General features: G+C 37.6%; 1 protein-coding gene across 1 annotated transcript in view; it reads left to right on the forward strand.

Moving 5' to 3' along the window:
• The window catches only part of USH2A (usherin), a 611,994-nt gene that overhangs the window by 395,092 nt on the left and 203,543 nt on the right, over nt 1-13,359 (forward strand). The window contains exons 41-42 of the mRNA XM_069459264.1: nt 9,060-9,394; nt 10,269-10,391. Coding sequence (XP_069315365.1) covers nt 9,060-9,394; nt 10,269-10,391 — 458 coding nt within the window. The remainder of the gene's footprint in view (nt 1-9,059; nt 9,395-10,268; nt 10,392-13,359) is intronic.

Raw genomic sequence — 13,359 nt, forward strand, 5'->3', positions numbered from 1 at the left:
AAGGACATTTGCATAACAGCAAAGTTCATCTGCTGAAATTATTACTTGGATCTGTTGTGTGTTCTCTCTCCCCCACCAAAAGCAAACACTAGGTGATGCTAAACAGTGTAAATTGTTGAAGAGATTTAATTTAGCCTACCAACAGAAAGCTATTTTTAAAAGTCTTTATTAGGTAGGTGGTAGTTTTAATATGAGACTGGTCAAAGCAACACACCTTTGTGATAAAAAATATCAAAAGTGTATGGAATTCTATTGCTTAAACACTAAAAGGAAATTAATTTTAAGTACACAATATACAATATTTAGTATATGAATTAAGCAATCTTAAGAATTGCTCTTCATTCAAGATCAACACAAAACAAAGCAAAAAAACTCAAACAAACCTAGAGTTATTAATCATTCCAGAAATGACTTTTCTTTGCAATCCTGGAGGAGTTTTGCAAAACTTTGGTAGTCTTATAATACCAATCAATATGTTGAAACGTAACAAACACCATCCTTTCACAAAGGCAAAGCTACAGAACAAACATTGTTCTGGATTCTTGCTAACAAAAATTTTATAACTAGGCATTGCTGATTATAGCAGATCTTCAAAAAAACAAATATTTTCAAAAAAAATAATAACTCGATGTATAATTCTACTTGATTCAGCATACATAAATGATATAATCAAACGTATCCAGAACAAGTTTTCTTGGTTCTTTTTTTTCCCCCCCTTCTTTTGATTTTGTAACAGGAATGAAACAATATACATGGCTTGTCAGCTTGCTAGAGAAGTTTAGACTAGCTTAGCTGGAGAGTTAATCTTGCAGGCACTCACCGAAGGCTCACAGGCATTGGTAACCCCAGGGCAGGAATCTAAAATCTCTAAGAAGGTGCCTGAAATATATGAACATTGTACACTAGTAATAACTTTTTAGAAACTCACACTTTATATTAATGCCCATTTCATAACTAGGAAATAAATTTATCAATAAAGAGAATTGGTAGGAATATTCAACTGAATCTAGTATTTGATGCTATACATTATTTAAATAGTATTAAAATAACAGATTATTGGCTGCCATTATGCTCAGAAAGATCTTAAGACTTTACAAAAGTACATTTCCTGGCAGTAAACAGAGGTATATGACAGCTAAACAATGACTTCTCTTTGTAAAATATAAAATTTAAAAGTCAAAATTGCAAATAGATTAAATATTCATGAGAAATAACAGGAGGATCATTAATGTATTGGTTAAGAAATTAATTTAACATTTACTACTGAGTTGTTCCAAGTATTAGGTTGGATAAAGAAAATTATCAATAATATTATTAACAATAACACTGATAATTTTAGTTATATTGAAACTTGTTGAATATCAGTAAATAAATGCATGTCTTTATGAGTGCCTCTTTCAGGCACTATAGACTAATTTCATATATGAATGTAGATCTAAAATTTTTAAGTAAAAGATTAGCAAATTGAATTAAGTATATTAAAAGAATGATAAATCAAGACAAATGATTTCAAAAATCTAAGGATGGTTCAACGTCAGGAAATCTCTCAACATACTTCTTGCATCAACCAGTTAAAAAAGAAAGCCCATATTTTTATCAATAGATGCAGAGAAAGGACTTGTAAAATTCAGTAGACATTTCTAACAAAAATTCAAAGTAAAATTAGATTAAGAAAAAGGTATTTAAGATAAAGTCAAAGTATAGACTACTACACTGAAGCTTTTGAATTGAAAACTAATAAGAAATAATATGTAGAAATAACTAAGTTGCATAACTGTAATGCAGGAAAGAAAACACCCCTCCTTTTCTGGAGATATCTTGAGCCTCTAGACCTTGATGCTTCTGCCCATTTTCTCACAGTTAAAGGAGAATAAGAGAGCAAACCTGCAGTTCCCAGTTCTTCTTACGCAGTAGAATCCTCACTCAGACAGCCGGAACCACCAGCCTTGGCATATGCACCAAAAGGCATAGTGTCTCCCAGACCATATTTATGTGTAGCTTCACTCAGTTATGTACACGTAGTCACTCATTTACAGGTTTTATCATAAGCCACAGTAAAGGAAGTTGAGTCATAATCATCATTCTCATCAACTTTTAAAGATGGACCATGTTTGATGTCTGCTTAAATTAAGCCATAAACAAAAAAATAAAATAATGACAATTAATATTTATTGAGTTCATATTATTAGGTTGGTGCAAGAGTAGTTGCGGTTTTAGCATTGTTGAAATTTGCCATTTATATTGGAATACATTCTTTTTTTTTTTTTTTTTTTTGAGACAGAGTCTCACTCTGTTGCCCAGGCTAGAGTGAGTGCCGTGGCATCAGCCTAGCTCACAGCAACCTCAAACTCCTGGGCTTAAGCGATCCTACTGCCTCAGCCTCCCGAGTAGCTGGGACTACAGGCATGCGCCACCATGCCCGGCTTAATTTTTGTATATATATATTTTAGTTGTCCATATAATTTCTTTCTATTTTTAGTAGAGACGGGGTCTCACTCTTGCTCAGGCTGGTCTCGAACTCCTGACCTCGAGCGATCCACCCGCCTCGGCCTCCCAGAGTGCTAGGATTACAGGCGTGAGCCACCGCGCCCGGCCGGAATACATTCTTAAATGTGGTTATTTTATACATCATTTTAATGCACATTGCTCACTTTATGTTTTTTTGCTAATGACTTGTTACTTGCTATTTATTTTACATTTATTTTAGACTATGGGAATGATGTTAGACAAAAAGCAAATTCAAGAGATTTTCTTATTTGAGTTCAAAATGGGTCGTAAAGCAGCGGAGACAACTTGCACCATCAGCAATGCATTTGGCCCAGGACCTGCGAACGAACATACAGTGCAGGGGTGGTTCAGGAAATTTTGCAAAGGAGAGAGAGCCTTGACGATGAGGAGCACAGTGAGTGGCCATCGGAAGTTGACAACAATCAATTGAGAGCAATCTTCGAAGGTGATGCTCTTAGAACTACACGAGAAGCTGCCAAAGAACTCATTGTTGACCATTCTATGATCATTCGGCATTTGAAGCAAATGGGAAAAGTGAAAAAGCTCGATAAGTGGGTGCCTCATGAGCAGACAGAAAATCAAAAAGTTGTCCTTTTGAAGTGCCATCTTCTCTTATTGTCTGCAACAATGAGCCATTTCTCGATCAGATTGTGACATGCGAGGAAAAGTAGACCAGCTCAGTGGCTGGACCGAGAAGAAGTTCCAAAGCACTTCCTCAAGCCAAACTTGCACAAAAAAAAAGGTCACGGTCACTGTTTGGTGGTCTGCTGCCAGTCTGACCCACTACAGCTTTCTGAATCCCAGCGGAACCATCACGTCTGAGAACTATGCTCAGCAAATCAATGAGATGCTCCGAAAACTGCAACACTTGCAGCCGGCATTGGTCAATGGAAAGGGCCCAGTCCTTCTCCATGACAATACGCAACCACACGTCGCACAACCAACGCTTCAGAAGTTGAATGAATTGCGCTACAAGTTTTGCCTAATCCACCATATTCGCCTGACTTCTCGCCAACCGACTACCACTTCTTCAAGCATTTCAACAACTTTTTGTGGTGAAAACACTTCTACAATCAGCAGGATGCAGAAAATGCTTTCCAAGAGTTCATGGAATCCCCAAGCACAGATTTTTACACTACAGGAATAAACAAATTTATTTCTCATTGCCAAAACTGTGTTGATTGTAATGATTGTGAATTTGATTAATAAACATGTGTTTGAGCCTGGTTATAATGATTTAAAATTCACAGTTCAAAACCGCAGTTACTTTTGCACCAACCTAATGTGTTCCGGGAGTTGTTCTCATTTAATTCTTACTACAACCCTGTAGGATAGATGCCATTATTATCTCCATTTTTTAGACGGGAAAACTGAGACTTGAGAGATTAAGTAACCTGCATAAGATTACATAAGGAATAAGAGCTGGGATTCACACCCAGGAGTCCAAGCTCTTCTCTACTTCTTTACACTGTAACAAATGGAAAATACGCCATCTTCTGGGACAAAAGGACTTAATTCCATGACAAGTCAATCCTTCCAAAGTTGACATATAAGCCTAACATCACTCAAATCAGAATGCCAGTAATGTTTTTGGCTTGTTTTATTTCAAACTAGATAAAATGATTTTAAAGTATAAATGGAAGACTAAATGGTTGAAAATATTCTAGAAGATTATGGAAGAAAAGAATAGTGAGGTGATACTTTCCTTAGTATGTAAACTTACTCTAACGCCACTGGATTACCACAATATGGTGTTGGCATAAAAACAGACAAAATGGTCATTGGGGCAAACTAAAGAGTTTAGATGTAGATACAAGTATATGTGGAAACTTCATTTCTTGTAGCAGTGGCATTTTATTTCATTGTGAAAGGACAGTTTGTTTTAAGAATTGTACTGGAAGATGGCTGACCAGAGACACTAGCTGCCAGATTGTCTCAGAAAGAAGGAAAAGTTTTAGATGAAAAACAAACAAACAAACAAACATAGAGCAGGTGTAATTCTAAGGGAAAAGTGTCAGAACTTACAAAAGATTCCGTAGGAAGATATTGCAGAGCAGAATCAGGAGCAAGATATCAGCAGAGGACAATGCACAGGAGGGCTGGAGTCCAGCAGAAAGGGTAGATGGAGCAGTTTGTTTCTCCCTCCCTCACATCTCTGGCAGTCAGCAGGCTCCTGAGCTGCTGGAGAGCCTTTCTACCCTCATGAGCACAAAAGCTACTGTTGCCAATGAACTGGAAGCTTCTTGAGGACAAAACACCAGCCTGCGAGCCCTCTTGGGGTGCTTCCCATCATCACAGACCCAAGCCAAGATGGCATGTGCCATGTTGCATCTCTACCCACTATCTGCCTTTGCCCTCCACAGGGGGCTTCAGCCCCTCAGTTTTCATCTCGCTCATTTGCATACAAACATTTCCCAACTCCAGTCCAGACTGCAGGAGCCACAGGGGGCTGGTGGTTCCCAGGGGATCTGTGTGACCCCAGAGCCTGGACATTCTGAGCAGGCTGCCTTCTGGAAAGAGGGACAGAGACAACCGAAGTGTTATCTTTCCTCCATCCAGACTCTTTTTCTCCCCTTTCCCTCCCCCACCTGTGGCTGCCAAGAGAGACCATTGAGCCAGAACTCTCAGGAACTGCTGCTTCTCCTTATTGGTACATACACCACACCAGGGCTTCCACAGAGAGGCTTAAACCATTCCTCTTAAAGACCTCCAGAGGACTAAATGGTGCTCAGATTGTGAGCTCTCTGCTCACCTGCTCTCCATGGTACCGTTGCTTGGTTGCTCCATCAGAGCAGGACACACCCCAAAGTGGAAGGACATGAAACCTGCTTGAGCAACCATTGGCAATTCAGGACCAGCATGCTTCTCCCTGGCAAGGTCAGAGATTGATCTTCGAGGACTCAGGGACAGGCCTGAGGGCCAGATCTTGCACCCCCGTCACTCAATAGTGTTGCTTAGGGGCATGAAGGGGACATCTGTCAACTAATCTCAGGAGGCAAGATATCCCGCAAGGGCAGAACTGAAAAGAGAGTGCAGTGTGGGTCCCAGCCACAGCACATTCATGGAGAACCACCCCCCCACACACACACACACAGGAAAGCTGTGCTCGCAGGCCAGGGCAGGATCCTAGACAGGGAAGCTCCCAGCCTGCAGTGCCGTGATGGGGAGATCAGATAGTTTGAGCTCCTGCATGCTGGCAGATGCCAGAGAGAGACTATGGAGGAGGGGAGGAGGAAGAAGAGTGAAACCTGCTCCTGAGAGTCAGATTGAGAATCTCAGACATCCCCGCCTCCAGAAGTGGACTTTCCAGTTGGCTGGGGCCACTTCACCACATAGCTCACCACTGCTACAGCTGGGAGCAGAAATACAAAGTGTCCTCTGTGAATACTATGAAAATCACTATGCACATAAACTTGAAAACATAGAGGAAATGAACAGATTCCTGGAAACACACAACCTCTCAAGACTCAGCCAGGAAGAAATGGAACTCCTGAATAGACCAATAATGAGCAAGAAGATTGAAGCAGTAATAAAAAAGCTTCCATCACAAAAAAGCTCCAGACCAGGTGATTTCACAGCCAAATTTTACTAGACCTACAATGAAGAGTTGGTACCCATACTGCAGAAATTATTCCATAATATTGAGAAGGAGAGACTTCTTCCCAACTCATTCTATAAAGCCAGTATCATCTTGATACAAAAGCCAGGAAAGGACTCAAAAAAACTAAAGACCAATATCCCTTATAAATACCAATGCAAAACTCCATAATAAAATTCTAGCAAACCAAATTCAACAGCACATCAAATAAATAATCCACCATGGCCAAGTGGGGTTCATCCAGGGCTGCAAGGATAGTTCAACACACAGAAATCAATAAATGTGATTGACCACATAAACAGAAGTGAAAACAAAGACCATATGATCATGTCAATAGATGCAGAAAAAACATTTGACAAAATTCAGCACTCTTTCGTGATAAAAACCATCAACAAGCTAAGGCATAGAAGGAACATATTACAAAATTATAAAAGCCACATATGACAAAGGCCCAGAGATGTTAAGCATTTTTCTCAAAGTCACACAGCTTTAATGGTATATAGCTCGGTTCAAATATTAGGGACATTTGTCATATCTTAGCCCACTTTTAACCCATAATATCAATCTTCATAAATACTCTTATTCACAGTGTTCTTAAAAATAGTTTGATGGAGTTAAAGAAGTAAGTCAGTCACAATGTTTATGTGTGTTAACTTTCTTCAGACCTGAAGCTAATCAACTAAACTATGTGTCTAAGTTTCTGCTTAAAATGGGGAATTTTGAAAGTGCCTTGATTTTTTAGAGCCATTCATCACTGATCTGAAAGAGTTAGTAAAAGTCTGCAGCTTCTTAAACACCTATAATGACTCCAGTATAGTTTCAGCAGGGTGATCAAATTAGATATCACTTCTGTTAGCCTACTGACTATAATGACAATGTCCTTCTCCATATGTAAAAGATTGTGTTATTTAGTCCTCCTAAAATTTTTTTGTAGAAGTAGATTCCTTTCTTCTAACTTATTACTCTCAAAAGGCATTTTTTTCTAAGTTTGTAACTTTTTTAAAAATGAGAAAAATAGCTAATTTCTGAATGTAAACATTTATAATGAAGAAAATAGGGGTTTTTAGATCTTCAAATGACTATCTCCAGAGTCATTACATCAAATCTCTTAATCTCTGCTGGCAGATATCTTATTCAAGTTTTATCTTATGAACGCTTTTTCTCAGCCTCAATACTGAGTTCCAGATCAATTCACTGTTAGCTCAACTAGTAACACAGGCTATCTCCTAAATTTTAATTCTTTCAAGTGTTGCCAAGCTCTGACCTGAAATTTCAAAGTATTCTGGTTTGAGAGGCAAGAAAGTCATATTCCTCAGATCAGTAGGGTTGCATTTAGCTGTAAGAGCTCTTCTTTTTTTTATTTATGTTACAAATACCAGGAAGTCCCTTGAATTTGACCTTGACTAATTTTCCAAGTCCACAGAGTATTTGCACATCCACAACAAATAGAACCGTATGTCTGCTCTGCGAACTTTGCTTGCTTTAGGTTTTTTTCTTTTAAATCTTTTCTGCATCCAGACAAATCCTCTGTACTCATAAGGAACACATCTCCAACTTCTCTTGATCCTGGAATCTCCTCTTGGAACTCTCCAAGAAGTTTTTAAGATTAACAATGATTTCAGCCTGTGTAGTAAAATTTGGGTAGATATTAACCCATTGTTAATTATAAATTACCACAATAATCATCAGGCAACTACCCAACTAACCCATGGTGGGGGTCCAGTTTGTCACCAATTATTAGTAAGAGTACTCTTACAAAAACTCAGGTCATCTTCCTTCTAGAAGAAACATTTTCTATTTGATTTAAGGTAAAAAATTATGGTCAATCCCTCTCTATTTTAATTTTTCTATTATTCCTTTTTGATGTTGATTTTGTATACATTTATAAGTGTAGATAGCAATATATCACCTTGTGAAAATCTGGCTTTTCAAGTTTCAAAATCACTGTATGCTAAGGAAAACATATAATCTAATGAGCGATGACTACAATTACTTACTGAACTCCACCTCTGTGTGCATGGCAATAAATGAATATAAAATTTAGTCCTGTTGTCAGGAAGATTACAGACTATTTGAGAGATTAAATACACTAGTATTTATAAAGGAACACTGGAAGGTAATAATAAAAGAGATGAAACATGATAGCATATAAATAAGTGATTTTTAGTAGTTTATGCACATATTTCTAGGATCCTTTTCCCCTAACAAAAACATGAGTTTGTTACCCCTATGTTCTTGCAAAATTTAGCCAGATAAGAAAATAAACTTCAGACATTATGGTATTCCATTACAAAATGTTCTTTCTTCTGATACTCAACACCATGCATCAGCTAAACAGGACCATCCTTTGCTTGCCTTTTAAAATGCTTTCTATACATATCTTATCCCTTAGAATATGATGTGTTCTTATTGCTTTACTTGCTAAACTATGTACAGGTAAGATTCTGGAACTCAGTTGTGCATCTTCAGGAAATATAAATTATGATTTTCCTTCCTCCATCCTCCAAAAAAAACCCGACTTAGTATGTACACTAACAATCCAAAGCATGGAGTTCTGATGTTTCATTTAATTGAGTTATAAACAAGAAAACTATCAAATCCTGTCGCTGCCCTATTGATGCATGTGGATGTGTGAATTTTCTCCATGTGTTCGCTCCGTGTCCTTCGGAACACCCACAGTGGAGATGAACCACCAAGGTGTGTATTAGTCTGACAGTCCCAGAAAGTATCACGCCTAAAAGCCAAACCCAGGAAACAGCATTTCACTGAGTTCCTGGTGTACTGCTAATTGATCCCAAACCCTTCATTACTGTCTAGTGCAAAGGGCTAAGTGGAAAGTAGGCATTTGGAAAATGAACTGAAAACAAGACAGAGCGAAATTCTAGGCCTTGTGAATTTCAGTTGCTCTGTTCCCGTATTGTCACACTGATTCTAAGTTTGCCTTTTATTGCAGGTCACTTGGAAACCCCCACTCATCCAGAACGGAGACATGCTTAGCTATGAGATCCGCATGCCTGACCCCCACGTCACAATAACCAATGTGACTTCCTCAGTGTTAAGTCAAATAATTACACATCTTATTCCTTTCACTAATTACTCTGTCACCATCGTTGCTTGCTCAGGGGGGAATGGACACCTAGGAGGGTGCACAGAGAGTTTACCTACCTATGCTACCACCCAGCCCACCCTACCTCAGGACGTTGGCCCGTTGTCAGTGATTCCACTAAGTGAATCGTATGTTGGCATTTCTTGGCAGCCGCCATCCAAGCCAAATGGACCCAATGTGAGGTAAGAGAAAGTGACTCTGATTTCAGATTTTGCTATAGTCTTATCCCTCCAAGAAGTAGGGAAGGAGGAGGCTTTTACTCACATAAGAGCTAATTCTTTATTGGATATCTCCTAATTCAAAACTTTCATACACTATTAATTATATATCTTGACTTACACATAACCGTAAAAGTTCTCAAAGTATGAATAGAAATATCATCATAATATTGCAAGGACTAAAAACAATAATCACTGTTCTCTAAGGATTCTCTACATAACCCTTCTCTTGAGTTTCAAAGTACAGCTTTATTATACGTTAGGCAAACCTAATGCATGTTCTGATACATTGGCACAAATATGACTCAAAATTCTAAAGCTAACACAATAATTCTTTGGCATGTTACTGTTATCGGGAAACTTATAAATAATGTGGTCAGGGGTATAGATAAGATGAAAGGAAAGAGTTGCGATTCTGAAATGGCTTTGTAACAACCTGAACTTGATACTTGGCCAGTAATACGGAGTTGATAATATTATCATTGTTTATAAAGTATTGATGAGAGTAGTCTTAGGAAATTATTAACTTGATAAGCTTTTTGTATTCCTTCATTGTGTGAAAATAGCAATGAAGATTTGGAAAATCTGAAATAAAAGGAAACTAAAATGTTATTCTTACAAATAATAGTAAAATGTGACTGTAGCTGATTATTTTAAAATAATTGAACATATGAAACTTGAGCCAGAAAAAAAAAATATTTCTCTGAAAAAAACTTCAAAGATGTCATTCTTGAGGTTTGCATGCATATATCACACACAAATACCACAAAGCAACCTGAATTTTGGTAATAACATTAGTTGAGATAATCCTGATGTTCCTGCTTGTCTTTTGCTTTAGATATGAGCTTCTGAGACGTAAAATCCAGCAACCACTTGCATCAAATCCCCCAGAAGATTTAAATCGGTGGCACAATATTTATTCAGGAACTCAGTGGTTTTATGAAGATAAGGGTCTTAGCAGGTGAGATTACAAAAACTATAAAAACAAATGCTGGCATTTAGTTTTGGGCATGTTGAATAGTTCAAAGTATCTTAGTGTCTTCATTGTGTGAGCACGTTATCAGTTATGCAATAAAACATGTTTGGTTATTATCTGTGGCATTAATCATCGAACTGTAACAGTCAGCATGTTTCATGTTTGCCATCTTAACGGCATGCTTAAAATAAGCCTTTTGAAGTTGAACTTGGAGGTGTTTGAGCCTTAACCTATTGCCTTTGTCACAGCTCTATCTAGACATGAAATGTAATAGAGGAATTTAGAAATACTGAACATATATGAAACTGGGGAAATTACTGGGCACTTATAAAAGCTTACTATTTCTGGAAAGTGATTGTAAGTCCTGTAAGTCATTGGTTCGGTCCACAAAAACATATGTAGTAAACAGGATTGAGACTTAAAAGACTTCAGTCTGGAATTCAAAGAAATGAAATGGGCAAATAAATGATGTCAGACAGGAGTGCTACATGGGAGAGTTAGGAGATGAGGGTTCTGTTTCATCCTGTGCTAGAGAACTAGCTTTGTGACCTAAGGAAAATCACCTGACTTATCTGGGAGTCACTTCTGTTGTCTATAAAATGAATTCATTTGATGGGATTGAATGACTTTTAAATCTTCATGCATCCAAGCAGTGTGATTGAATTTAAAAAAAACATGAATGTTATTTTATGAAAACTGCTCTATTATATTTTTCAATATCTTTTCTATCAGAGTGGTTCTTTTTCTAGACCCACCACTCAGTGGCTCTATTCTGAACCCTGTTTCCAGCTCTAGCCTTGCCTGCCACCCCTTCCTTACTGAGGCTGCTGCGTGTGCACTCATTGCCTCCAACAAGCTGCACTCGCTCCATCCATTGCACCCAGTGTTGCCTTTTCCCATTGCCTGACTAGATCATCCTTCAAGTCTTGGCCTAGAAGCTTGTTTCTCCAGGAAGGCTTCCCTGCTCACTCTCTTGCTGGTCTGAATCAGCTCCCCGTTACTGCATTTCCGTAGCACATCTCCTAATGTATCAGTATTATCATTGCGATCCACTGGCCTGGCTTGTCTGGATACATTAGATTATCAGATCTGTCCCAATGCAGGGGCTTTGTCTTCATGACTTCTCTATCTTCTAAGGGGGGTGTCTCACAAATCTGAGAGAAAACTGGCAATGAGTCCACTGGTGGACGCCATGTTTTTCTGTTAAAAGGGAGTGACATTGTCTGGTCAGACTCTGCCATTGCCCACCTTGACAGCAGCCAATGCTCACCATCCCGCTGGGAGGACAGCGTCTCTCACACTGCACACAGGGCTCTTTAATGGCCCTTCCCTTTGACCTATATTTATTTGCTGATTTATTTGTTTGACTAGCTATGTTTTCTTGTGTTTTTTAATTGAATTTTAATACCTTTAGAAGGAATAGGTGACTTCCTATTTTCCCCACAGTCCATCATTCCCTATTTCCTTCTTAACTTACATCTACATAAAGACAGGGAGCATTGAAGTGTTTCTTCCCATCTTGCCTTGATATCACTATAGGTGCATTTAGAATCAGCTTTTCAATGGAAATTTTCTTGATAGAAAAAGTAAAATTAAGATTCACTAGGCATCTCTTTATGAATTTATTTGTGAGAGTAAATATAAGTTGAAGTCAATTTCCCTCTTCAAGTGGTCTATTCTGGTTAAGTATACGTTTATAATACATAGCAAAACACCCATCTAACCTAAAATATCATTGTCTTCTGAAATTAAGATCATTTTAGCAGTTATTTTTTTCTTTCATGGCTACTTGTACAAAGCAGAATCTTGAGCCAATTATCAAGATAATTTAATTCAAATAAAAGTACTTTTTGTTCTTATGATTATCTTTGATAAGGGGTAATTTTCATCTGAGTTACAAAGCTAGTTGCCTCATTACTGAATTTTGCTCTGCTTGTGTAAACACAAACTCAGTGTAACCGCAGGTTTATACTAATGTGAGTTTCTAACTTTTCTTCCTTAATAATTCTGTGCAAAGTGGCCACGTTATGGTTGTTGGGGGAACCATAACTTTGGGTGTCCTGACATTTTCATCACTTGGAAAATCTGGTGAACGTGCTGTTATCATCTGATGCTGCGGATGTGAGTCAGGCAGAGTTTAACAAGAGGGCAGCGACCTCCTTCATTTTAAGCATCAATCTACCCGTACAATTTTCAGCACCTAATACTGCCTTAGTTCCTAAGAGATTAGATAAAACTGCTAAGAAGACAGTGTAGCATGCCCTTCTATTTTTTTTATTTATTTATTTATTTATTTTTTTGGTGGATTTAAAGAAGGAAGAAATAATAGGGTTATTTTACTGTTTTAGGAAAAATGTTGATTTAGCTGTCATTAAGTTTATGAAGGAAAATGTCTTCTAACTCCTATCCCTTTCAAGGATTTATAAATTCCTAAAAGTATTTCTTTTGTGGTGAGTTTGGATGAAGACCTCTATGTGATTCCTTGAGAATCTGCTAATTGTATTATCTTTAAAAGAAAGCATTCAAAGTTAATTTTCATCTTATTTCAAAGAAGGGTTGGACTTGTTTATTTTAAGATTGAAATGCTTAAGCTAAATGTATCATAAAATCTAAGTTTAAATCTCCTTGATGTGGATTCTAATATATTTTTTAAGCCCACTAAAATGAAAATATTTCAAGTCCTAAAAGAGGCTGTTGTTTCCATGTGGAATAATATTAAAAAAATAAATTTGTCCCCCTCCTTTGTAATGAGATTAAATGTGCACAGACGTTTTTGTCTTTGTTAATATGGAAAGACTGAGTCAATTCCATGACACATGTTTCTGTAATACAAATGTATTCAATTGTAGCTATTTATTTATTTATTTATTTATTTTTTGAGACAGAGTCTTGCTCTGTTGCCTGCGCTAGAGTGCCGTGGCATCAGGCTAGCTCACAGCAACCTCAAACTCCT

The sequence above is a fragment of the Eulemur rufifrons genome, chromosome 27 (genome assembly GCF_041146395.1).
Source record: "Eulemur rufifrons isolate Redbay chromosome 27, OSU_ERuf_1, whole genome shotgun sequence".
Taxonomy (NCBI): domain Eukaryota; kingdom Metazoa; phylum Chordata; class Mammalia; order Primates; family Lemuridae; genus Eulemur; species Eulemur rufifrons.